The sequence below is a fragment of the Amblyomma mixtum genome, chromosome 3, assembly GCF_055824585.1.
Source record: "Amblyomma mixtum isolate Tamu chromosome 3, ASM5582458v1, whole genome shotgun sequence".
NCBI classification, from domain to species: domain Eukaryota; kingdom Metazoa; phylum Arthropoda; class Arachnida; order Ixodida; family Ixodidae; genus Amblyomma; species Amblyomma mixtum.
In genome coordinates this window covers 93,536,089-93,563,984 of record NC_143014.1, presented here as the reverse complement: position 1 = coordinate 93,563,984, position 27,896 = coordinate 93,536,089, and the positions used below count along the sequence as shown (strand labels likewise).

General features: G+C 43.3%; 1 protein-coding gene across 3 annotated transcripts in view; it reads left to right on the top strand.

Annotated features, from left to right (window-relative positions):
• Positions 1-27,896, top strand: part of dnk (deoxynucleoside kinase) — a 53,683-nt gene that overhangs the window by 19,020 nt on the left and 6,767 nt on the right. For 2 of the 3 annotated variants that reach the window (XM_089580148.1, XM_089580145.1), the window contains 4 exons: positions 583-671; positions 9,882-9,961; positions 20,240-20,324; positions 25,319-25,414. In XM_089580148.1, the coding sequence (XP_089436274.1) occupies positions 583-671; positions 9,882-9,961; positions 20,240-20,324; positions 25,319-25,414 (350 nt within the window). Of the gene's footprint in view, positions 1-582; positions 672-9,881; positions 9,962-20,239; positions 20,325-25,318; positions 25,435-27,896 lie in introns of all 3 variants that reach the window. The other variant, XM_089580146.1, reaches the window with a different exon arrangement.

Here is a 27,896-nt window from a genome sequence, read left to right as displayed (position 1 = left end):
CATTATAGTGAAGCATATTTGTCAAGTGAAAAGGGCAAAATGGTATAAAAAAGCATCATAGCTTTGGTAAAGGCAGGACAACCTATCATATTTGAATGTGTATTACCTGATGGTGTCATTTCAGTTAAAAAAGACCGGTTAGAACTGTCCAGAACACAATTGGAGCCAGTGGAAACCGATTGGATTCTAGTAGGTTCTAACTGTGTTTTGGCCAGTTCCAATTGGTTTTTACTGGGATAAGCACTGTTATGACAGACAATTAATGTGTACCTCAGACAGCTATGCAGCATTTCCTGTGAATTTTATTGTTTAACATCAAAGGAACAGGAGTTATGCGGTACGGACATTTGCAGTTTTAAGCAACTCTTGTAGCTAGGTGGTAAAATATTATTAAAACTTTAAGACTTAAGAACTAGGCATGAAAGAAGTGATCTATTCAGGTGTCTGTATCATTCTCTTTATGCCTGCTTCTTGTGCTCTTGTCTTTATTTGAACATTTTAAAATCGTCTGAAATATATATATTTTTTTGAAACTTTCACTGAAAATAGCTGCTTTATGGAGTTGTGTCTTCGACATTGCAGTGGGCACATGACTTCTCTGGAGCTAAGCATCCTGGACCAGTGGTTTAGCTGGATCACTGAAAATGAGGCTGTGGGATTGGATATGATCAGTAAGCATATGTCACCTGTTTTTCTCGTGATGTTTGGCAAGGGCCTGTTGGTAGACTTAGGGGACACTCTGTAGAGCAGCAATGATACACTTGTATTCAAGATGGTGACAAACAACAAGTAATGTTTATTAGGGACACAAGTGAATGTATATTGAGCAGACAAGGGAAGGCAAAAGAGGGGCTTGTTACGACATACATGATGGAAGCAAACAGTTAACGAAACCAAGCAGCATATGGGATGTTTTTTTTTTCTTTTCTTTTTTGAACACTACAAATGATAAAAAAAAAAAACATCCCCTATACTCCATGGTTTCAGTGACTCTTGGCTTCCGTCGCGAACATATATAGACAGACGTCATGTTTGTGAACAAAGGCAGCACTGCAGTCGTCAGTGATGCAGGCTGTAGGCAGAAAAGCAGGCTGCGCATTGTGTTATGCTACATTGCATTTGAAATCAACTCGTGTGTGCAAATATTTCAAAGTATTTCAAAATGTGGGCATCGCCTTAGCATAGGAACACTTTTTTTTTTTCATGCCTGGAGAGCAGTTCTGGGCTTTTTTAAACCAATTTGCTGCTCAAAATTCCCATGTGAAGTACAGCATCAATCTCACTCTCCACGCCTTGTTGGCAGGGAATAGCACAGCACAGCTACAGTGGGCTACTACCATATTTGCTCACGTAATTTGTGCCCTTGTGTAATTTGCGGAACCCCTCATTGGCTACCTGGGTTTATACAAAACAAAACAAAAACAAACTTGAACTCGCATATTTAACACTTCCTGCTGAGTCAGACCACCAGCACGCATGCTGGTGCGCAGAAGGGAAGATCGATGTAGCTGCATTGCCGTGTATGGCTGCAAAAAGGTGCGAGTGGTGAGGGGACACTGCCACGCCAACGGCGTTGCTCTAAGGAAGATGTCACTGCCAAACTGCCAAGGCCAAGCCAAAGCAAAGTCATATCTGATGCATTTGAGGGACGAGCATGACCCCCCCCCCTTTCCCAAGGCACACCAACGTAAAAGTTGTAATGAGTTAGCACTAGCTAAATAGCCATGATGGAGATAATGACAATATAATGTAAAGCAATAACAGCAGCAGTGGCCGCACTGCAGCGCATCCTTCTCAGCATAAACCGGAATCCCATATTATCGAACCGTTTGCTTTTCGGTTTGCTGCTGGTCAGCCAGGCCGCAGGCTAGGGCGCCGTTTTATCACCTTTTATCTCCATTTGCCTTTGACTTCTGCCTTTATGATTGTGTCGTTGCGCATTTATTGCTTTCAGCTGCGCATGCACTGTCATGCCATCCCATAGAGAACTATATAACACAGGGCGGAGCGGGACGAGAGGTTGAAGAGGGGTATGCGTTGATGTATATTTGGAGTCAGAGGAAAGAAACATAACTCACTGGATCAGTGATCCATGCTTTGAGGGTAATCATGCTATGAGGTGGCGGTGGTGTCCACCTACAAATTTCCTTTAAGGCACATAACTGGCTCCCTGGGTCAGTGGACACCTCATTTGTGCTTTGAGGGATGTGGCAGAGGTGTCCGCCTACTGTGTTATGCGTTACACCTAACGCGTTACACGGCTGCTGTTGTACCCGCTATATTGCTTCTGCTAAATGGCTTGAACAAAGCTATTACAGCTTTCACTGTTAAAGGATGATGCATAAACTTACGCAATGTTATGCGATAGAAACAAGCTAAACAAATGTACAAGACATGAAAGAGTTTGTGAGAGCGAACAGAAACGGTGCCTTATCTGTGGAGTGCATGACGGAGTGGAAAGGTCCAGTCGCAAGTAGTGGCGCTGGGATGCAGAAGATCACTACAGGGCCGATGTGGTGTCACAGGTGCCGGTGAGTTTGGGCTGCACATCTTCAGGGCCACCATCACCGCACTCTATCTATCATGCCCCAGCAGGAGAATTGCTTGCCTGACACATCCCTGGCTGGCTTCAGTGTCGTCAGACACACCGACTTCCTCCAACCAATCTGCCTGGCTTGCGGTTTTCCTGCCGCCGCATCCTCATAGTAAAGGAAGGTGATCTAAAGGAACAGCATGCAAATGCTGAAACAATGGATCTCGAAAGGAAAGTGAAAAGATCACAAGAGAGATGGACAGACACGCGTATGGGAGAGCATTGATTTGCTCCTGAAGATTTATTTCGCAGAGCCAGGTGCGGAAATAGAAAGGGTGACAAAGGACATGACTGCAGAAGGGGGAATAACTAACGACAGGAACAAAAATAAACAAGAGCCTGGGAAGGGCAGGGAACGGGTTGAATGAGGCAAATTTTTTTTTTTTTAACTTGAAAAAATTACAGGGGAGGGCAACCCCCCCAAAAAAACACAATCCTAGAGAAGCCAGGAAAGTGATTACTAAAAAATATCAGAGGCAAAAGTCGGATTGATGCAGAGGAAATGTAATAGCATTCTTCTTTCATTGCCAATCTATTCCAATTCCGATACTTTTCAAGTCTGATTCTGATATATATTAAGGAATTTGTCTTTTCCCCTTGCAGTTCTTCTTTGCTCTCCCCATAATGACATCTCTGGTTGTTTGTTAACTCAGCCTATGGCAACTGGCTGGGTAACCATGCAGTATGGGATCCGATGGGGCTGGGTTGTTTCACGGACCCGCTCGCTGCTTGTCAAAAGGGCAGCGTGGAAGGCACACAGAGTAAGGTGCTTCAGGCCATTCTTTTTTATGGGATAGCATTAAGAAGATCACAAAGGCGCAAACTATCCGGCATTGGCATCTGTGTGAGGCATCAATCTTCAAGCGTGGTAGGTGGCATGTGGTGCTTAGGAGGATTTCTCTCCACCTGCTACGGTTGGCAGGTAGCAGGTGGAAAGAGGGAAATCCCCCTCTTTACGAGTAGGGGAAAGGAGGCATAGGCCGGAAAATAGTTGCTATGGGAAGAACCAAGAGGGTGGCTAGCGTAGACGGAGGAAATTCTGACACAAGCGGAGGAATAAGCAACCTGAGGGATTGTTCCTCTCACGGCAACAATCTGCTGGGTGGCTGTAGTGAAAGGTGGCCTCTCTCCACCTGCCACAACGGACAGATGGTAGGTGGATTGAGGGAAGTCGAGCGCACCACTTGCAGAGAAAAGGAGGGAGAAGCCGGACTAAGAATCACTGAGCAATAATAAAAGTGGCTAAGAAGAAAATGACTCTGACAAGAGCAGGCCTGCGTGAGAAATAGACAGCCACCCGAAGAACTATATGTGCAAAAAATGAGGCTTGAACTACTACTTCTCCGCAATCGCTTCTCTGCATTGCAAGAAGCGATTACGAATAGCAATGGAATGAAAAGAATCGGAATGCGATTGGAATTGGAATAGATTGAGAATCAGAACAGATTAATGAGTGAAACAATGAACTAAGACTTGGAATCGAATCGGCATTATTGATCGCCCCTCATTTTTCCCAGCTGCCTTCAGTTGGAATGTGTCTTCTCGTCTTTATTTTTTAATTTTTTTTTTGCACACGTCGGTTGCCTTGTCCTTGCCGCTTTTGGTGTCCGATGACGAATCCTCGCTGGCCATGATTCGTATCATAAAACCCTTTAGTTTGTCCATATTCACCACTGCTTTGGAAAAGTTCTAGGTCTTTGGTTGGGAAGCTTTTCATCGATGAGTGGGCATCAGTACATTCAGTGCAACTTGTGTGGTTCTGCTCTTCAGCTGAACTCTTGTCGAGAAGTAGTGTGGCTTGCTTGTTTCTCTTAGTTACATTGTGTTTTCAATTGCCTTTTCCTATTTCGTGTTTAGTTAGTACACAGTTTGGAGTGAATGGTCCACGCAGATCATGCAGGCCGCCTTTAAACTATAGTTAGTTTTTAGTTATTTTCATTTATTGTCAACCCTGTGTGTCCTGGAATAGGCTGCGCCCTGGCCGGGAAGAACTAGAATAATAAGGTTTGGTTTATTGGTTTGGTTTATTGGGGTTTAACGTCCCGAAGCAACTCAGACTATGAGGGACGCCGTAGTGAAGGGCTCCGGAAATTTCGACCACCTGAGGTTCTTTAACATGCACTGACATCGCACAGCACACGGGCCTCTAGAATTTCGCCTTCATCGAAATTCAGCTGCCGCGGCCGGGATAGAAGAATAAGAATGGGGTGGAGTGCATTTGGCAGGTTTTCTCAGGTCATGAATGGCAGTTTACCAATATCCCTCATACACAAAATACAGTAAACTCTGGTTAATTCAGACTTCAAAGGACCAGAAATTCTTGTTTGAATTATCAGAAGTGCACCTTGATATGATGCAAGACTAAATGCAATTTGCTTTTATCGATATGTATGCATACAAATAGTATTTTTATCTGCTTCTCTATGCAAATGTAGCTAAATGCTTTAGCACACCATAAAATATAGGTGAAAGGCTTTGATATGTTTGTTTACTCAAGTGGGGTTGAAAAAAAAAGTTCCAATGGTGCGAATCATCAAAAGGTCGAAAAGTCGAATGGCTACAAAAAAAAAAAAGCGTCCAGAAACAGTTTAGCATCGCAGCAAATTTAATTGATAAAAATAGGCAATGTTCGTCTTCTTTTAAATGAAAAACTGAGCGGCAATGACGATTTTTTTTTAATTCTGCTATGGCGTACTGTATGTACACTGTTGGGATTACCACAGCAGAACTGCTCCAAAATAAGACCTTCTGTGGCCTTCTTCTCAGGTACGACACAGTGACAGTGGAACCTCCTCACACGCGGTGGTGTTTATTTAAGGAGCCTTCACCACACAATGAGCAACTCATAATGAGCGCGCATTATCAACACACAGGACCACGCGGGCAGACGTGAGGGGAACACATTTTAGTGCTGGAACAGTGAGACCCCTCTAAAAATGGTCAGCGACACCTCAGTTAGCATTTGAACCAACGCACAGCTGAGCTTAGCTCGCAAATGCGCGGCTGACTGCCACAATCGTCGCTGGTAGTGAAGCTCGGAAGATGAAACTATGCGGCGACAGGGCAGCTCCGATCAACAGAGACCCCCATCGGATCGTGTGGGAGTTAACAGGTTGGAGGGGCCGGACTTTCAGTTCACACAGCACTGCAAACCTGACTCATCCGACGTTGGTCACCGCTCTTTTGCGTGCCGGGAGCATTGAAAGAAGACAAAAAGTTTGAATAAACGAAATATAAAAGAAATCGTGGTATGAATCGAGCAGATTTAAAATGCATTGAAAATATAGCCAGCCGACCAAAATTTTGAAATTTGTTTGAATTAACTGAAAGTACGAATTATCTGAGTTTGGATTATCGCGAGTCTACTGTAGATAACAGCTGTATCTTACCAGTGCTCACCTATGGGGCAGAAACATGAAAGCTAACGAAAAGGGTTCAACTGAAATTGAGGACAATGTAGCGAGCTATGGAAAGGAAAATGATAGGTGAAATGTGGAGAGACAAGAAGAGGGTACTTTGGGTGAGGGAACAAATGCGGGTTAATGACATCCTAGTCGAAATCAAGAAGAAGAAATGGGCTTGGGCACGGCATGTAACGCGAAGGCAAGATAACCGATGCTCGTTAACGGTAACGGGCTGGATACCAAGAGAATGCAGGCGTGCAGGGGGCAGCAGAAAGTTATGTGGGCGGGTGGGATAGGAAGTTTGCGAAGATAAGGTGGCCACAGCTGGCACAGGACAGGGTTAATTGGAGAGATATGAGAGAGGCCTTTCTCTCCTGCAGTGGGCATAGTCAGGCTGATAATGATGATGAAACTTATGGAAACTTTTGCCTTTGGGTGCAACCAACTGCAATGTACCTTGTCTACACTTTGCAAATGGTTTTCAAAAATACACCACCTCAGCGCACCATAAGCGTGCAGTGCCGCATTTTGCCTACACAGTGAAAGTCGCTGCTGATGCCAGCACTGCCACATCTCCGTGACGACATGCCAAGGTGCTTTTTTATACAGATGAGATCAAAGTATGTGCTGCTTGCTGGCCCTATTGAGGAAAGAAGTGAGTCTTCTAGTGGCCTCTAAACTTCCTCTCTTTTCGAGGCCATTAGGTGCGCGCCAGTGCACAATGGCCTCTGCGAGTCCTGTGTGGACTTTCGGGTGATTTTAAACTGGTTTATGGGGGCTTAACATCCCATAACGACTCAGGCTATGAGGGACGCTTTAGTGCAGGGCTCAGGATAAGTTTAACCAGCTGGGGTTTTTTAACATGCAGTAACATCGCACTGTATACGGGCCTCTAGCATTTCGCATCCATTGAAATGCGACCACCGGCATCTTTCAGGTCAGCAGCCGAGCACCATAACCGCTGAGCCACCGTGGCACTGAACTATGTGCACTGTTGGGGTCTTGGATATGGAGTCGTGCTGCTACTACTCATGGATAGTCCTCCACAGCTCAATGTGCAGCTGAAGATACCCCTTGGGGGAAGGCCATGAGCGCCTGTGATTGCACTGCAGCACTGATCCTTCATTGCCCATTTCCACCATGTAACAACATGGACATTCTCTTAGCTGAGCCCTGTAGTTGCTTACTGCTCTTAACGTACTCATACCCAATCACCAGGTGGAAGAGGAGGCAGCTCATGGACGTAATGCCTAAGGTTAAAGTCCTGTGTCAGGTATTTATGTAGGAATTGCACGTCCCTGCCACTTGGCCATGTGTTGGTGGTCTGGGATGCCTTCCATCTTGAGTGCTTGGGAGGCAAGTTCTCAACTGGCATGCAAAGAGGAGTTTGAGCTGGAAACAACCTGATGATCCTGTAGCTTAGTATCAGGACTTAGTTTTGTGCTTTCACCAGAAGCTCCTTGTGTGCACTATAGTTGCTCAGTGGCATCCCATCGCACTTAAATGGAAGAATTGGTTTGGGGAATTATTTTGCACGGCATGAGTATTCAGATACAATTTTAGCACCAGCCGAGATTTCGGGTTTCGAGGGTACTTTGTTGTATACAGTTATTTTGGATACATTTAGCTTGGCTTAATTAGGTGATGGGTAGAAAAGCTCTGCTCTTCCATTTGCAACTAAACGTAGAGAGACACTTCATTCATTGAAACGCCTGTTGGTTATGTACTGTTGCACCATTTGTGAATACCAATTATATAATGAATGGTGGGGAGTGAAATAATGAGGGGATATAATCTGTATGATATCAGGTATAGCATGGGTGAGTAGCAGCGACAGTGCTGCTTACCTGCAGCTGGTGACAAAGAATATCTGGCTACCTTGGGTCCTGCTTTGAATGGGCAGGTTGTATTGTCACCTTGCAGGAAAGCAGAATATTTATTGCTGAGAGGAAGGTAGCAAATCTTACGGCATGCTTATGTAGCTTTAATATTGTTACGTGAAGTCTATAAGCAGCACAGGTAATCTACTAGGCAAAGGATCGACAGCTTGGGCCAGTCGCACAGCACGCAAGCGCACACCTCAGCGTCGTCTTTGTTCCACCACTATGCACCGTTACACTACCCACCCTCTCCGCCGCGCAGAAGGAAGCACAGTCCCTGGGCGTCCTGCGGTGGTGGGTTCGAATGGCAGGGCTTAAGACGGGCGACGTGCACGAGGGAGGAGTGTGAGGGTGCAGGGGCGTGATTTCGTAGGTCACATTGCTCAGTTCCCTCAAGACGCGGTAAGGACCCACGTAACGAGGCAGCAGCTTCTCACACAGGCCCACATGACGTGCAGGGAGCCAGAGGAGTATGAGGGAGCCAGGAGGGTAGTGGGCGTCACGGTGATGAAGGTCATACCGACGTTTTTGAGTGAGTTGCGATGCATCGAGACGATCTCGAGCGATCTGGCGGGCGGCGGCAGCACGGGCAATGGCGTCACAAGCGTAACTGCTGGTAGAAGGGTCATGAGGCAGTAAGCTATCAAAGGGTAGCAATGGGTCGCGGCCAAAGAGCAGGACGAAGGGGGAGTAGCCGGTGGTATCATGGCGTGTTGAATCGTAGGCGAACGTCACGAAAGGTAAACTGACGTCCCAGTCACGATGGTGGTCTGAGGCTCTGTGGCAGCAGTAACATTGCCAGAGGGAACTAACAGCACTGTGATGATAAGTGTGCGGCAACTGTCGCAGTTTGTTTGGTTTATTGGTTTATTGGTGTTTAACGTCCCAAAGCGACTTGGGCTATGAGGGAGGCCTAGTGAAGGGCTCCGGAAATTTCGACCACCTGGGGTTCTTTAACGTGCACTGACATCGCACAGTACACGGGCCTCTAGAATTTCATGCGGGTTCGATCCCGGCCGCGGCAGTTGAATTTCTTTGGAGGAGAAATTTAGAGGCCCGTGTACTGTGCGATGTCAGTGCACGTTAAAGAACCCCAGGTGGTCGAAATTTCCGGAGCCCTCCACTACGGCGTCTCTCATAGCCTTAGTCGCTTTGGGACGTTAAACCACATAAAACCAAAACCAAACCAAACTAGAATTTCGCCTCCATTGAAATTCGGCCGCCGCGGCCGGGATCGAACGCGCGTCTTTCGGGTCTGGAGCCGAGCCCCGTAACCACTGAACCACTGCGGCGGGGCTGTCGCAGTTTGTGTGTTGGGCGTGGAATGCCTATAAACACATGAAGTTGACTCAAACAGAACACACAGAAGTAGACAATAAAAGAGAGGAAAGTTCTTGTGCCAGATAAAACGAGAACGCAGGTGCTCAAGAGGTAGTGTTCGGAAAATGATGTGAAAGCAGAAACACTTCATGCTCTTCTCATTGTAGCAAACTTTCTTTAATACACTGTTGTATAGTTTTTTACGGTGCTTGATGTTAATGCCAAGGTTCTCGGGCAAAGTGTGTTTGTCGTCGTCGTCAAAAAGCGTCTTTGCAGCCAAGCATGACTGTGATGAGGGTAGCACCCCACCCAGGTGCCACCCAGGAAGGGAGGGGGGACGAGGCGAGTGAACGGCGAGCTTTCGTGACCACCCCGTACATAGAGCCCATATCTTGTATCTTGTGCCTCATAATAACTTTCCTGAAGGAAATAGGGAAAGTTCCCAGGAAAGGCATGATTGTGCTTGTGGTCGTTTCGCATCAGTGCAGCTGGGTATTACCGGGCCAAAGGCGTAGTTGTGGGGGGTAGGGGGGGGGGGGGGGGGGCTGCACAGGCTGCATCTTTCTATGTGGAATCATTATCGCATGTGAGTTGGTGCTGATTTTTTGCATTAGTGTAATTGCCACTCAATTTTTAGAATGGTTTTAATGTGCAGTTTGTTGTGTGGTATGTTTCCTCACACAGTCTACCTGCGAACAAATCCACAAGTTGCAATGGGTAGGATCTTGGAACGGAAACGACCTGAAGAGGCTGAGCTCCCTTTCGTATGTACTGGAAAATTATTATTGCAGCATGTATTGCAACAGTGTGCATACATTAATATGCATCTAATGAAAAAGGAATGGACAATCCACATGGCGATAAGTGGCAAACTAGATTCCTGGGAGTGTTGCTATCCCATTGGCAAGGGCCTGCTGTACAGCTGTGTGTCAAGGCGGTAGTTTGGTATGACAGTGAAGCATTGGTGAAACAATTGTACTGTTACAAAGAACTGGTATGATCAATGTCAAAATTTGCTGTTAGGTGTTAGAGCTTTAATACCTTGGAGGACAGTACGTATTATTTAATGTTAGTACGTAATTTTTTTCAGAGGTGTTATAAGTAAGTGTTGAAGTTTGAACTTCTTTTCTTGTTAAGTAGAAGCAAAATAACGTTTGGCTTATTTGGTGGTGTGAAAACTGACAACAGTGCTCAAATCTGTCAGGCTTGAGAGCTAGAAGTGTTGTAGTAAAGTACAGGCGCGGACAAAAGTAAACGGAGCACGCAACTGTCTTCGAATATTTCTCACGCGTCACCTAATTGAAATTTCCAGCAGTGGTACGCGCATGCTGGTAGCGGAGGTTGGTGGGCTTTCTTGTAGACAAACTAGGCTTCTTCATTTCTAATGTAGAAAGCGTGATTGAACTTGGAACGCAATAGCGTGCTCCGTTTACTTATGGCCGTGCCTGTACTTTAAGTTGCCATTCATTTTACTTCAGACCAAGTGATTGTGGTGTAAGGAGTGTTGGAAGAACATTTATTCGCAGCATAAAGAACCTTTGCAACTTAAGGACTGAAAGACGGCAAGCAGTTGGCTGACGTAGCTCTAAAGTGAAGTGCAAATGTTGCCTTTATTTGAGAAGCGCATGTTGCTTCCTTGCTCGTGGTTGCCATCTATTGTAAGTTATAAACGAAAGATTGGTGGCCATTGGGCAACCACTACAGCTTCACAGTAAGGTTTGTGACTCCTACTACCTGGCTGCAAAATTCAGACACTATTTTGCATTGATTAGTGAATGATGCTCTGCATTGATTTACTTGGAACCCACATGGGTATGGCACAGCAGAGATCAGTTCTAAAAATGAAAATACCAATGGTTTTTGGCCACAGCTGTGGCTTCTTAATGAACAGAAAAGGGTTGAAACCAATTATCCATGGATAGTTAGGGGAAGAATCCTTTAAGAAGCCTTTTTGTGTCAATTGGGGTAATCCAACTCTTAGGTAACTTTGTTCTTTTTCTGGTATATTTGTTTTCCCATTATGCAAGTATGTATAAGTTTTCTGCATGCAGTTCAGAAAAGTTATGCCTCTTTGGACTTGAAACTGAATTCCTAGTGAGTACAAGCAGTTAGCTAACAGAATGAATTGGAGTCACTTTTTAACTCACCATGCCCTAATTTCTTACTTAGTAGTGTTGGCCTTTGTCTTACGAATCATAGGTGGTTCTGGTAATTACAGCCTCCGTACTAGAAGAAAAAATTTTTGCAGTTACAACAGAAGCATTTGTACATTTGTATTCTCTTTACTGTTCTTGAGATCTACAGAAAGATGAATTTGTACGAAAAGTGCATGGACTCATGTTTGCCACTAATCATTCCCTTTTTTTGTGTTCTAAATTCCTATACAGTCGAACGCCCTTACAACGAAGTGCTCGGGGCCTTCAAAGTTCTTCATTATGCAGGTCACTTTGTCATAAAGGTCATGCACTGTATCGCAGGCAGTAGAATAAGCTAAGCACATTAAATAAAATAAAATAAAACCTTTATTTAATGGTAATTGAACAGATACTAAATGAAAGAAGCCGCTAATTTTCTTCTGGGCACTCTGTTTGATGAAGTGGCCAACTACAGCCAACCTTTTTAAATCGGAAGTTAATGTCATGCCCCGTGGCAGGCTTCACCTGGCAGGTGGCGTGCTCCAATTTAGTGGCTTGGTGAACGTTTGTCTTAGTTGGCAGCTCAAACTTGTGCTCAAGATTTAGTAGCATCCGTTGCAGCATTTTTGTACAGTAGTGCGCCTTGGCAGACAGTATTATGCCTTGATCTAACAGCTACAACAGGGAAATGCAAGAAAATTTTATTCACATGCTCCAGCACCAGGAACTTGTTTGCGGCATAGTTGCCAACAGCAAGAGCAGTCTTGCGGTTCTGTGGCTGCATCATATTCTTCACCTGCAAAAGCCAGGCTTGAAACTTGTCGGATGTGATCTAGGCTTTGTTATTGGCCACATTGTCAGATGGAAAGCTATGCACGTCTTTGAAGCAATGTGGCTTCATAGACTATCTGACCACAAGTGACTCCAGCTTCTCCGTACCTGCAGCGTTACAACAAAACAGTACGGCCAATTGTTGTTTTAACTTTTTGCTGCCTTTGCAACGATCTTGGCAGGAAGTGTTTTCTCGGGAAGCAGCTCATAACAAAGGGCAGTTTTGTCAGCGTTCAGCGTTAACTGTATCTTCTGGTCTGTGCTCCTGCAGCACTTTGAGCAGCTCCAACTCGCGCTAGTTATTGGCAAGATCGGGCGGCGTGTCAGCTTCTTCTTCCACAACTTTTTCAAAACCATACCATGGCGTTGTTTGAAACTCCTCTGCCATCCGCTGGTTGCCGTGATCGTCTCTGCAGCATTGAATGCACAAGCAAACTCCTTGGCTTTTTTTGCAGAGTAAAGGCCCACTGACAGGAAAGCTTTTCTCTTGCGCATCTATGAATCACATGTACAGCAGCATCAACATCATGTAAAGTCACTGCTTGAATCTGCTTCTGTGATGAGTCCGTCCCACGTTGTGTCACTTGCACTCTTATCTTGTCCTTGACTTTAAGGATTGTTGACAGCGTCGATGCACTGATTCAATTTTTGTCTGTGATGTATTTTGTTTTATGGCCACTTGCGACACCACTGAAAATTTGCAATGCAACTTTTCGTCAAGGAAAGACTATTGGCACTTCGATGTTCCTGCACTGCTTACATTCATCGTGGTGATCCTGCTTCATTACAACAAACACTGCTCCAAACGTGCCGAGGAACAAAGGAAATGGCTAAAACCATGTGTTCTCAGCTTGGTTAGCCAGCGCGCACAACGCATAGCGGCTACTCAATGTAGAGAGAAAAGAAGTGCCGGCAGGTGCTCGCTAAACTCATTTCATAGCTCCGAACTGGATCAGCACCAACGGCCTGCTGCAGCCACAATCTTTATAGGCGTGTTTGCGCTCTCCGCTCACAGAGTTCAACAGTGTTCGTTTTCAGATCATTGGGATTGTAGTGCCTAGTTTTGCTTTTTGGCCGGCAGGCAATGCTAGTACGGCTCGTGAAAATGTTTCGCCGTTCGGCCTGCTACGCTTTTTTTATTTATTTATTCGTTGGTGTGGTGGTTACTGTGGCTGCTGTGGAGTTCATATTCTCTTGCGCGGTCTTTGCTGTGGTACCAGTGTTCCCTTATGCACATTCCAGCTCAATGGCAGCTGCTGAGGGCAGTGGCAGTGCTGCTATGTGCATTCGTTGTGAAACAACAAATCAGCTTCCGGACGCGTCAATTCCTTCAGTGTCCAGGCAAATTCGCTGCAGTGGTCTTCGCTATATTGGCGTTCACAATACCTATGAAAGATAGGAATTTGGCAAGGACATACAAAATCCTTCATCATACAGGTCGTTTCACTGTAGAAGCGTTCGACTGTATTAAGTGCTCTGCTCTCTCTGAGTGCATTTTTACTCAGCTGTGAAGCTACATCCAGACATCTTTTGTTAGGACACTTTCAGTACAGATGTGTGTGGAATTTCGAAGGATATAAGTGTGTGTTCATTACAAGCAGTTTTTGCAAATAACTCCGACTTAAATTTTAAACGGCCTTTGAAACATAGCGGAGGCCAGCAGTGTGAACAAGCTAGATGATGACTAACACAGAAACACCACTGACAGGATGGGCACTGTCAACTGTGTTTCTCTCTTTGTGCATTTCTTAGTGCAGCCTCAGTTTCCTATATTTTTTTGTTTGTTTTTTGTTCTGTTATTAACTTTGCCTTTTTTCCCGCACTCGAAAATGCGAAAGCAGTAAGGCTAGTAGTGAAAAATTGAACTGAAATTTCTAAAAAACCACAGTGTGCTCGGCTATGAGATTGTGATTGCAAATTTGTTTCGTCTTCAAGGTTAGTTTAGTTGAAAGTTGAAAGTTTATTTCAGGCAGACGTGATACAAATGTACAGGTCTGTCTAAGAGGCTGACAAAAAGGCACGGATGCCTGACGAGTGTCAGCCTCTCAGTACACACAGCACCTCAGCATACGGTGAAGGAAAAAAAGGAAAATGTGGACATGAAAACGGTTGCAGGCACTGAACTATAGGTGAAAAAACAAAAAAAAAGAAAAAGAAAAGAAAAAAAACAAGAAAAAAAAACATGCAGTGATACAAAACGTGATGCAAAGGTACGAAACTGGCACTCAAAAAAGCAAGAAATGTACGAAGTCAAGTCCTTTCTACTATGACATTAAGTAGGCATTCAACTTCTTTTTGAAAACCCCTATGGACGGTGATTGATTTACAATTGTCTTGATGGCTGGGTGATGATTTAACAAATCTGGTATAACAAAGGATTGCTTTTGCATGCCATAATTTGTGCGTATTTTACATATGTTGTAAGCTGTGCACCTTGTGTTGTAGCTGTGTTCCTTCAGCAGATATTTTCGGAAAAATCCAGTTTCATTAAGCTTCAGAAGAGCAAGTTGCTGGGCTAGTTGGTGCTGTTGCATCGTGGTGGAGCAGCGCAAAGGACGGGACACAAGAAACAAGGAAGGACGTACACAGGCGCTGACTATCAACTGAATTTTTATTGCGAAATACAGAGAATATATAGCAATCATGAGGGGGTGGAACATAGATAAAAGGTTGCTCGGTCACCGGAATCCAGAAGACAGTCACGTCAGTAGATAAAGTATGTTGGTGAATGTGGTGGCGGTGAAAGACGATAAAGAGAAGCAGAGGGTGTATAGGGCCAAGGCGCGAAATAACGGATGATCGGTAATGAAAGATGAGGTCGCCCAAAAGGGGCTAAAAGCTATAGACAATCAATAACAGAAATGATGGCATTAAAAAACATAAAAATCGTTAAGAACATTAAAAAAACACTTTAGAAACGTTAATACCTGGTAGGCTGGGAGGTATGAAGGGCCGGCAATCAACAAACACATTAAGGCCTCACGGAAGATGAATTTTTAAAGAGGCCAAAAAAGGGGGCTAAAAGCATGAAACAACTAAAAGGAGGAGTAAAGGCCTGCGACGAATAAAAAACTAACCCTATGTCACAATTAAAAACCCGGGGGAAAAAGAACACTAAAAAACAGGAAGGGATAAAAAACAAACGCCAAGATTCACAACCCATGCCCTGCTGTTCTCAGAAAATCCAATTCTTTCTGAGATAAACTAATGGAAGATGTACTAACACAGTGGTCTTTTGCACGACGGATGTTGCAAGCCTCAATTATTTCCCTCGACGTACGATCTCGTCCTTTCCCAATGATTGTACATTGGTTAAAAATTGGGGTGCAGGAATACATTGGTCAAACGGGAAGATGCATCAGTGTCAGACTTCAAGAACATAATAATAATGTAGGTAATATAGCCATCACTGGAAATCTGGCCAAGCACTGCAAAAAATGTGAAAGCAAAACCTGCGCCCCAATTTTTAACCAATGTACAATCATTGGGAAAGGACGAGATCGTACGTCGAGGGAAATAATTGAGGCTTGCAACATCCGTCGTGCAAAAGACCACTGTGTTAGTACATCTTCCATTAGTTTATCTCAGAAAGAATTGGATTTTCTGAGAACAGCAGGGCATGGGTTGTGAATCTTGGCGTTTGTTTTTTTATCCCTTCCTGTTTTTTAGTGTTCTTTTTCCCCCGGGTTTTTAATTGTGACATAGGGTTAGTTTTTTATTCGTCGCAGGCCTTTACTCCTCCTTTTAGTTGTTTCATGCTTTTAGCCCCCTTTTTTGGCCTCTTTAAAAATTCATCTTCCGTGAGGCCTTAATGTGTTTGTTGATTGCCGGCCCTTCATACCTCCCAGCCTACCAGGTATTAACGTTTCTAAAGTGTTTTTTTAATGTTCTTAACGATTTTTGTTTTTTAATGCCATCATTTCTGTTATTGATTGTCTATAGCTTTTAGCCCCTTTTGGGCGACCTCATCTTTCATTACCGATCATCCGTTATTTCGCGCCTTGGCCCTATACACCCTCCGCTTCTCTTTATCGTCTTTCACCGCCACCACATTCACCAACATACTTTATCTACTGACGTGACTGTCTTCTGGATTCCGGTGACCGAGCAACCTTTTATCTATGTTCCACCCCCTCATGATTGCTATATATTCTCTGTATTTCGCAATAAAAATTCAGTTGATAGTCAGCGCCTGTGTACGTCCTTCCTTGTTTCTTGTGTCCCGTCCTTTGCGCTGCTCCACCACGATTCATTAAGCTTGACTGCGCGGAATATGGCAATTGCAGTTTTTCTATTTACCAGGTTTTCGATAGTTAGCACAGTGTTCTTCTTGAAAAGCGGGGCAGAATGGGTCCTGTAAGGTGCATTTTCTATAATGCGTACTATTCGTTTCTGTAATGTATATAACCTATCTAGGTTGGTTTTTGTTGTAGTTCCCCAAATGGATAAACAGTATTGAAGGCGTGAATGGACTAGACTATAATACAGCTGAATTTTCAGTTGTTGGGGTAGCAGGTTTCTTAACTTATTAATAATACCAATAGATCTCACAATACTGGTTTTTATGCTGTCGATATGATTTGACCAGTTCAAGTTTTCTTCAAACAAAACTCCCAGAAATTTATGAGAAATGGAGCGCTGGATGGTCTCACCGTTATATTTTAGCGCTATGTTTTCATCAATATGCTTACCACGAGGGCGAAAAACAATGTACTTTGTTTTTTTTAATGTTAAGTTCTAATTTATTTATTCTTAGCCATTCAGAAATGTTCTTTAACCAAATATTAGCTTCGCGCTGAACATTAGATAAGTTTGGACCAGAAAAAAATACGTTAGTGTCATCAGCATATAGTATGATGTCTGCTGTTAGGGGCACGTTAATAATGTCATTTATGTACAAAAGAAAAAGGAGCGGACCGAGAATAGACCCTTGTGGGACACCATATTTGATTTCTCCTAGTGCAGATCTCGATTTGAGTATTTCTGTAGTCAATTACTTAAATAGTTTTTTACTAGGTTAAGTTCAATTCCCTTTATGCCATACTCACTTAACTTTAGCAATAAGATGTCGTGTTTGATAGAGTCGAACGCCTTTTTAAAGTCAAGAAATATTCCTATTGTGAACAGTTTATTCTCAAAGTTGCTGACTATTTTTTCTTTAATGCGTAGTAGTGCTGTTTCCGTACATTGTTGTTTTCGAAACCCGTACTGTTTATCGGTCAGAATGTTATTTATATTGCAGAAACTTAATAAACGTTTATTAATCACCTGTTCGACTACTTTTGAAAAAACTGGCAAGATAGAAATTGGCCTGTAGTTGTTAATGTCATTCCTGTCACCTCCTTTAAATATCACGGATACTTTCACGATTTTTAATTTGTCTGGAAAGACACCATTTGATAATTTCAGATTGCAGATGTATGAAAGGGGTTTACTAATGAATGCGGCAACTGTTTTGACAGGCTGCGCTTTTATACAGTCGATACCACAAGCTGCCGAGTTCTTTAACTTGAAAAGAAGATCGCATATTTCTGTCCCATCTGTAGGTGTGAAAAATAAAGACCTGCTTATACTAGCGGAGATATACGATCTATACGTAGGGTTGCAAGTGTCCGAAGCACTTGAGGATCCACTTTTCAAGAAATATATGACCATCAAGCCAGAATTAAACTTCTAACCCTTAAAAACACTCTTGGCAAATTTGTGTTATGTTAGGATATGTTGCCTCTTTTTTTTTTCCTCGACCATAATCATTTGCAGGGACAGTGGCACATTTGAGACTTTTTAATATATAGTCCTGCCTCGTTAAAATGGACACTTTGGTTCCCTAGCAAAAATGGCCATAAAGCAAGTCTGTCATAAGTAACAAATTGTAATGATAAAGAAAAGAAAAATGGGCAAAAACACTTTATGAGTGAGGTCTGCTTCTGTGCTTAGTGGTATACTGGGAAGTGGAAAGTATACAAAATTGTTAGAACTTCAAGTGCATTATGCTGGTCGTCATTATCGTTAAAATAGTGTGACCCATGAGATGCTTGATGGTCGTCATGGTGTGATGATGTGTGTCCTACTAAGATGGTTCACATCCCATTATTCACATGTACATACCTGTACTAAGTCGCCCGAAAGCTGTTCAATGCGGCTTTCAGCGTAGCATAAGCCACAGTGTGGGTTATTTTCGGTCACTTGTGCAATATGGCGAATGTGTATTCACCCGGCACCTTGCTGCTACAAAAGATGAAATCACAAAAAGTAAAAGGCCATCACTCAGGCATTTGCACTTTCGCACTACCTTTTAATGGTGCACTCCACTCAAAATACAGAAGAGAAAAAAAATCTGTTTATGGCAGTCGGGATTTTGTTTTCATTGCTGTGTACCTTAAAGGGGCCCAGAAACACAATCTTAGTTAACTGTTTTGCCTGTTGATTGCATACAGTGAGTTATAATGGTGCTATTAGCGTCGGTAACACCGCGTATATTCCGTTTTTTAATATTTTAATGTCCCCCCAAAAACAACTTCATGGCTCTGATGGTGTCCCCACACAGTGGCGGGTTTTTAGCAGCGGATATGACATCACCTGGCGCGAGCTTGATGACCGGACGAACAGTAAATATACTGCAAATTGTGTGAATAAATATAGAAACATTTTGTCACCTGTCTGCGTTTTATATTATATCAACAAAGACAATTTGTTTGTCTTAGATAAAAGCCCTGCAAAGCAAGTAAAATAAAAATACACCACCAGGGGCGCTCTGGCATGGAAACAACGCTGCCAGTCTCACAGAGAGCAGGCAACCATGGAATACAAACTTCCACGACGTGCTCTGGCTGGCTGTTTTGATTGGTTGCGCCACGTGCCGTCATTGGGAGAGCGAAATAGGAGTGGGAAGCCCCGCCAAAATCGAGTTGAGGGCAGCGTTTTTTTTGCTTGTATTTTCAAATTTCTTCATTGAATAACTCCCGTTCCTGTGCACCGATTCCTGTAATTCTTTTTGAGTCAGCATCTGTGTGACATAAAGAACCCACCTGAAGTATAGCCGGTATTCCCCCAGGCAGTGTTTCGCAGCCCCTTTAACAGCATAAAAATACATGGTCCTCAATGGGCTCAATGCATTTCCCTTTTCTTCATTGCCCGGACAGCAAGTTTCCTTATTAACGAGGCGTAAATACATCAAAAAAGTTTGGTCCTCAGAAAAATTGTCCATAATTTGAGTAGTCTGTATTAATCGGGCACCCTTCACCACCCACATGGGTGGCTTGTCCAGGGTCAGAGCATCAGGACGACCAGCAGGTGTGTATCCGCTAGGCTGTAAACCTTCCAGGTGCTTAATTTATTGCTCGAAATAGTCTTTTCTCGCTCTCTAATTTATAAACAAGGCAAGTAAAATAGTTTGTGATATAAGCTGGCTACTGTATTTTCTGCTTTCAAGTATTGCTTGTTTTTTAGACATATTTCAGTAAGAAGGTGCCCAGTGCAAACATACCACATGTGTTTTGTTTGTTGGGTGCAGAGCAGGATACAGTGGTGCTTTTAGCATCGGGTCTAATATCAGTATGGAAAAATTTGATATGTTAATTTTGCTTGAAGGATTAAGGTCCTGGTTCTGACCGTGTCATCACCCAGGGGTGGTATTCAGCAGCAGATGTGGTATGTGCAATGCCAGTGTGTGAGCACCTGCTGAATGGGTAAATTCTGGGTGTATTGTGAATTTTCCAAACTAGTGCAAGGCTGTTAGTGTGTTAAATTATATTGTTTTACGTTAGGTCTTCAGTCTAGTATCTGAGTACAGAAAGCGTTCTGAAACGGTGATGGAATTATACTCTGGTGGAATCGCTCTTTTTTTTTTTTTTACATGGGTTTTCAATGCTGATTTGTGCACATTTAGGACCATACTGGCGACACCTGCGACCGTGCAGCACATACTGCAGACACTAAAGTATTTGGAATGAAGGCATTTTTTCAGTGAATTCTGTACTTCATTTCTTTTTGGAATGCAGTTCTGTATATGTTACAAGTTTAGTGCTCTTTTAATTAAGCAGCTATGTTCATTAACTGAAACAATCTCTGTTTCAGGACTGGCTTTGCCGTGTGCATGACCTTCACGAACAATGGCTTCTTGGTCATTCGCAGTTTCCGCTGCCTCCCAAGGTCATGGTAGGTATACTGAAATTATTTCAGATGTAGTATGCATCAGTAACGGAACAAGCTTTGTGGAAAGAGGGACACATTTTGTGGTATGCAGTAAAATTTTGGGTTGCGCTAGCTTTGTCTTTCCAGGCAAAGAAAGAAGAACAAAGTTGCTCAAAGAAATGTGATGACCTTTACTGCGACAAGCTGTGTGGAAATTAAAGCAGCACTGAGGACAAGATCCAATTTCATGTTCTATTTTCTCATAATCGGTAGGTAGGTTGTGTTGACCCCACTAGGTCACATGACCTGCTAGGTTGCTTCTCCGGGGGTGGCTGCCTGGGCCACCCTATTTAGTGCTCACTGTTCTATGTAAAAGTCAATTCCATGGCTCTTTTTGGGTTTGTTGATGCTTGTCCAGTAGCATAAGCTTAACTTATTGCGGAGCAGTTGCATTTAAAAATTTTATTGCCACTTGATTCAAATTGCAACATTCACACAGAGGAAGAGTCTGTGATCACTTTTTTGAGGACAGTGGTCGTGTAGTCTGTTGGGATCCACGTCCAAAAAGCTGTTTTACTTGTGAAAATTAGCTGATGATGGTGATCCTTATGTTTAATTTTTTTTTTGGCTTTTCTAGCTCATAAAAGCTCCATTTTCAGTGCAAGTAGTGTCTTTGTCTTGAGAATGCAATAATATATTGATACAGGCCAACTTAAATTTTTCCTCAGTGTCCCTTGAATGAAAAGATTGACATGAGGAGTTTTATGGTGCTTTAACGATAAAACAGCTTACTTTTGTTCATTGTACCTGTCTGCTTCCATTGCAAAAAAGAATGTGCCTATTGCCAGTTAGCGATTGTGTCATTTTATGGTTTTGATTCTTTGAAGGCATGAAAGATGAAGTGACTGTACAGGGTCAATCACACTTAGAGGGAACACGGCTCGGCGTGGCCACGTACCTGCGGAGTGCCATTGCCTCTAACTGATTCATGAATCAGTGCAGAGTGGCGCACGAGAAGAGGGACCTCGACGTGGTGCTTCGTGTCATCTGCCCCTTTGCACGGGTTTGCCACCGGCTTGGTTGCAATGGAGCTCCGCGTTTGCGCAGCCACGCGGAGCCATGTTCCCTCTAAGTGTGATTGACCCTGTACATGCCTTTAGTGACGATCGTGCAGCTCATGGTTGTATAGGCACAGACAGCAGTGAATTGGGTATGCATAAGGAGAAACTCTGGTCTTAAAACTATCTTTTTTTGTTCCTGGCAAAGTCGTTATCATAATTACCACAAAAGTGTGCTTTTTCATGTAGAGTCCAAATATGCAATTAGATTTTGAATAGCTCAACTAGCATATGAGTTATAAGGAGTTTGTGGTTTTAACTGGGCTCTTCATTATGGGCCATTAGCCAAAAAATGTCTGTAAATTATTAGAAATATTTACAGAACTGCATCACCCGAGACACACTTTGTCAGTGATGCTGTTTTTACACTTGGGTCAATTAAAATACGTTTGTAAAGAAATCTTTGAATGGAATGTGCAGAATGGTTTGGCTGGCAATTTAGGAAAGAATCTAATTAAATTTAATGCGTTATGTAAAAGCCAGTAAAAATAGCATGACTACGGAGCTCTACTCCTGCCGAATAAATTGATACTAAGTTCAGTTCAATTGCCCAGGGCAAACCAGAGCAAAAGCTCCTAGACGGAGACTATATTTGTAAAATCACGAACAGAAATAAAGGGACTTGAAGTCTGCGTGCACTTAATGAGTTGCAGGAAATTCAGTCGTAAAAAAATGGCTGTAGCATTGGCTGTGCTGCTGTGATGCCATTTTTGAATATGTCATACAAAAGGGTGTGAAAGGAGCATAAAAATGCTGGCAAAATGGTGGAGATTCGGGAGCGGTTTCCGAATTTTGATCATGTGATGTGGAATGTCATTTCAAAGCTCGTGCTTCGTTTTTCAGCCACACAACTTTCGAAATATTAATTTTTTTGTACTTTAGGATCATTAATAGCAGGGATGTTTTGTGGAGGTATGGTCGGAAGTATATTTAGTAGTAAAAATTGTTTTTTGAAAAATCAGCTTTTTCGCAATATTTTGTGACCTCAAGACCCACATCCCCCTTAAGCATTAAAAACATCAATTGTATATTGCGTAGTACAAACTGAGAAGCATAGTTTGTGTACATGTGTTGCAATATAATGGATGTGATTCTGCATGAACACACCACGACTTACCAGGAATCTCACAAATGCAGCTTGAAGAGTGGGATGTGCTCCATTTGCTAAATTCTATCTGCTCTGATATACAAGACGAAATGCCTGCAGGAGTTTCTTGTTTGCCCATTCTGAGCATGCCTTGTGCTTTTCAGAAATCAAAGCATATGTTGCACAAGTGATGTCAGAATGATCCTTCATCGACAATTTCTTTGGTCTCTCTTGTCTGTGCTTTTCTCTTCTCTACTGTCCTTGCAAAAAGTGGCAGCCCCATTCCTGCTAGTTTTTGTTCAACTTTTTAAGCTGTGTAGCAGTTCTCCCATGGCAGCTACAGCAGCCTTTAGCTGCTGCATAGCATGGGAAGTGGACACATTTTAAGAGCATGTAAATCATGCTATATTGGATATTGTGGGTACTATTCCAGGTGGAATCTAGGGCAGAATGGCCATTGTGTTAAAATTAAAAACTGGTTTTGAATAGCATTTGAATACCTTTGGTACTTGCCTTGGATATTTTGCAGGGGAAATACCACATAGAATTTTATAAAAACAAAGGAGCATGCTTTATCACACCATCACGGTGATGTAATTCTTGCATGCAGCATTTGCGCTGTGAGGGAAGCCTGTCTATCTATATGTGACCTGTGATGATGTCAGTGTCACTATGCATCCAACGTGTAGTTGTCATGGAAGTCGGCGTAGTGTTGTTTCATTCTGCTCACAGACTCCTTTATTCCGGTTGTGTGCTGGTGCCCTTGTGTTTCTTCATGATTGCTTCAAAGCTTGGTGCTATGTCAGCGAGGAAGAGCTGACATTTTTTGGGCCTGTTTTATGCTTTATGGAATTCATTATCATATAAAAGGGAGCACATAGTTCATACTCAATATGTTTTCACTACTCTCTCAAACTTGAAAAGGCATTAACATCCAGAGCAAAACTACTTAGAAAAATAAAAAGGCATGCTTCTTATATTTGAGAGTGTAATAAGTTGACAGCATATTAATAAAGTGTCCCCGCTCAGGTTGTTTTGACCAGTACAAGAGCATGTTACAAGCTTGTGTCAAGAACTTGCTGCAGAGAGTGATGTCTTGTGCAAAGAACGGAGTGCTAAAGTGCATGTATACAGTGGAGACAAGGTTATGTATACAGCCTGTTGCAATGAACTGATTATTCTGTGAACATTTTTGACGTGATGAAACTTACAGGTTCTTTGTTTACAGCTGAAAGTAACATGCACATTATCAACATATGTGAGCGTATGACGACTGTAATGTAGCAATGTGTGTGGCAAATTATGTGTTATGTTAGCATTACGGGTAGTGGTGAAATAACAGCGGTGTGGTAAAAAAAAGTAACTGCAAAAGGAAGAGGACCGTTGTTATCAATAAGGCCCCTAGTGTCTTGTGATTCCTCTTTTTTGATGCAGTTGTTGTTACGGACATAAGTAGGAATGATAGTATTTTGGTAAACTGGCTATTTTACCTTGTTTGCATGAATGTAACATGAAGGAGGAGTTTGAGATGTCGAGAATTTAAAAGCAATATTACAATTAGAATGCAATCTCAAACTGTTTGGGGAATCATAGCCAAGAGCCTACAAAAAAAAATGCAAGCTAAAATATGGAAGCAGTGGATACGTGAATGTTATTTAAGAGGCAACATTTCAGTTGCGTGCATCATAATGGAGTGAAGCCAAGCCTCTTGCACTTTAATGCACAGAGCCTCTGTCACCACCATGTCTTCACTACTTAGTGTTCTGCACCCGTTTGCCGTTCTTTGCTTCTCCTCGCAGCACTCGAGCCTGGTGGCAAACCTTGCTTTGCGTTGGGCACGGGGAGAAAAAAAAATGAAAAAAATTCACACTGTATTTATACTTTAGTTCCGAATATAACATGAGGTGCATTCTAAAGCTTTATTTGATGTCTCCTGCAAAAGTTTGCGGAGTCATTGTTCTCAGTTCGCAGAATTTAAAATTTTTCGCTGCAGAAAGTTGGGTGCTTTAGTCAGCGAGGTCACCCAGGCAGAGAAAATAACGAAGAGGAAAGGAGCCACTGTGTACATTAAGGAAAAGTGTACATGGTAGTGACAGAAAAGCTAGAACCTAGATCACTTAATCTTTTCCCTGCAGTGGTGGCTCATTGAGGCATTTTCTGTTGAGCATGAAGTCACGGATCAAATACCAGCCATGGCAGCTGTATTTCCATGGAGGTGAAATGAATGTGCGCCTGCTGTGCAATGTCTGTACACATTAAACAGCTTTGGGTGGTTGAAATTAATCCGGAGCCCTTCACTGTAGCATCTCTCATAGCTTTGGTGCAGCCTGTAAACCCCCAACCCATACTATGTTATACCTGTTTCACACTTTAGGGGTTACTGCTCACCAGCCCATTGTCATGTTATTTCTTCTCTGCTCAGATGCTCAACTTTCATGTGTGAGATGTTCTGTAAAACAGAACATAGCTTGGGCCACATTTATTTTATTTTGATGTTTTTTTTTTTCAGTAGTTATTGTTTGTTTTTGTGGCCATGCTGTTCGTAAAGTAGCTGTATAACTAACTTGAATTTATGTTTATAAAGCTGCGTAGGATGATGTTGTTTTGGCACTCTTTCTTCTAATATGACCTTGCACAGTCACTACTATGTTCGAAATGTCCTACTATGCATTTTAACCTTGCCTGCCTCTGCAGGGCGCAACAAAACATTCAGAGCTGGCTTTTATGTCTTGCACAACTTGCGCTTCGTATAATTTCTCATGAACATACACTCTTCCTCATTGCGTACTTAGCAAGTACTTTCTTCCATGCAGGTAGTGGATGCCAACAAGGACTGCACAGACATTCAACAGGAGTTTGTCCAACACCTGCCTGACATTCTGGACAGGAGCCAGCTGTGCCATGCCCCCTTGGGTCAGCAGCCTGCTTGATGTGTTAGATTCTTTTTCTGTACTGATTCTTTGCCTGGTTTATCCCAGCTGCGGCGGCCGAATTTCGATGGAGGTGAAATTCTAGAGGCCCGTGTGCTGTGTGATGTCAGTGCCCATTAAAGAACCCCAGGTGGTCGAAATTTCCGGAGCCCTCCACTACGGCGTTCCTCATAGCCTGAGTCGCTTTTGGACGTAAAACCCCAGTAAAACAATCTTTGCCTGGTTTAGATTGGTGTTCTTGGTATGTCTCAGTTTGAATCTTGTACTTGCTACATGAGGAAGGCGACTCAATAATGCATGAATACAGTCGCCGAGGGTTTTTCGCTCTCTAGGGGCTCTCTAGGGGCTCTCTAGGGGCTCTCTAGGGCGAAAATGAAGTTTTGCCGAAAAAACAAAATCATTTCGCTGCAACTTCTGATTGCCGGTATGGTGGAAGATGGGAAAGCACCGAAGCTTGGGCCAGTTGGTATTGAACCATCTTGAAAACGTAGGAGCACGAAAAAATGGGGACAAAATAGACACAAGTATGACACGATGTAGCATACGTCGTGTCGTACTTGTGTCTATTTTGTCCCCGTTTTTTCGTGCTGCTACGTTTTCAAGATGGAAGTTGGGCTCAGCAGTTTTGTGCACATTTTGTAGCTTCACATAACCCTGAATCTCATTGTGCATTATATACTTTGACGACGGGCAGCAGCTGCTTTTATGAGTTCTGTGATCGATGGTTGTACTCCTGTTGGTATATCCTGGATGAGCACAAGGGATGGAGCAAAGTTCATACACGAAAACGAGCCCTCTGCCATAGTAACTGCGCTACGCACAACATACAGAGGGCCAGAAATGAAAAGGCAAAGATGGGGATAAAGATCAGAAAGCAGAATGGGCAAATGGCTGAAGCAAGTGCTGCATTGATGTTGGTGTTTGTAATTATACCTAGCGGATAGAGCTGAAAACCAACCTCAGAGCCGGCGATAGATTGTATCAAATGTCAGTTGTCGACGGTGTGGTATTATAAAAGTTGGGGATGCGATGCATTTTGTCACAGGTATGTGCTCCTCACTATGAAAAGTACTGCTGTTTTCTTCCACTCCCTGTCTTTGTGAAGTCATGCCCCCCCCCCCATGCTTCAGTGCTACCTCTTTGGTTACTTGGAATAAAAGGACACGGCAGAGATGAGTTCCGTGAGCTGTGACTACATACTATTAAATTTTGTGTGGCGGATGACGTCACGTCCAAGAGGTGTTTAACTCTCAATCATGTGTCCACATTGTGCCAAGCGACGGAGAATATCAGCCCTGCTATTTAAGAGGCTTCCTTTCAGCTTGGAATTCTGCTTTATTGGAACCGGTTTTGGTCCCCCTTGAAGTTTGAATTAATGAAGTTCCACTGTGCACGTTATGTGGTGGCTTGACTATATTTCGTCTCACATGATGTTTGCAGCACTACGGAAGGCAGAGCTCTCTTGTCCAATCAGGGCTGCAATAACACAAAATATAGTCCCTCAAATATTTGAGCAGTGTAAGACTATTAATCAAACAATGAGCACAGAAATTGAAAACATAGTTTGGACTGGTAGATTTAGATGGTATAGAGTGCTTCAGTCACTGGTGAAATTAACAGACAAAGCCTGTACGAACACAGCTCTGCGGAGGCCTGCTGCGAGGTAATGATGAGTCTCTATTTTCCAACATGGCGTCAGTTGAGTCGGTTATGTCGCCTGTGTGCCCTACACCGACAGTGTGCTGTTTTCCCAAGCAGGCGATAGCAGTTGGCTTCTTGAAGTGCTTTGCGTCGAGAGCGGGGGCAATTCAAACACGAATGCGCTCATCAGGAGCAAGGCAAAATTCACCCAGGTGAGCGAGCAAACACTTTATCAGTGGACAATGCAGATGTTGAAGGCGGGCTGAATGTTGTCCCCGAAGAAGCCGGTAGCGTTACAGTGATGGACAACGTGCTATATCATTCTGTGAAGCAGGATCAAGTGCGGCGGATGAGTAGCCTCAAAAAAGGACATACAGACTTGGCTGCCGAAAAAGGTGTCGCATGGAGCAGCGACATGGTGAAGGCTGAGCTCATGAAGCTTGTCAACGACGTGAACACAGGTGGGGACCGATACCGTGTGGACTGCATCACCGAAGCTGCTGGCCATCTCGTTGTGCGCCTGCCACCCTACCACTGCCAACTGAAACCCTATAGAGCTTGTTTGGAGCGATGTCAAGGGTTTCGTTGCCAGTCAAAACAAGACGTTTAAGCTCCAAGACGAGAAGCCTCTGGTTTGGCAACGCATCATGCAAGTGGCTGCTGAGAAATGGAAGAATTACGTGCAGCATGTTATTAGTGAGGAAGATGTGATGAGGAAACTGGACCACATTATCGACGATATTGTTGACCAAGGACCAGCTATTGTTGTCAACCTAGAGGATGACACAACCAGCAGAGCTGAATGGAGTTGTGATGAGGATGAT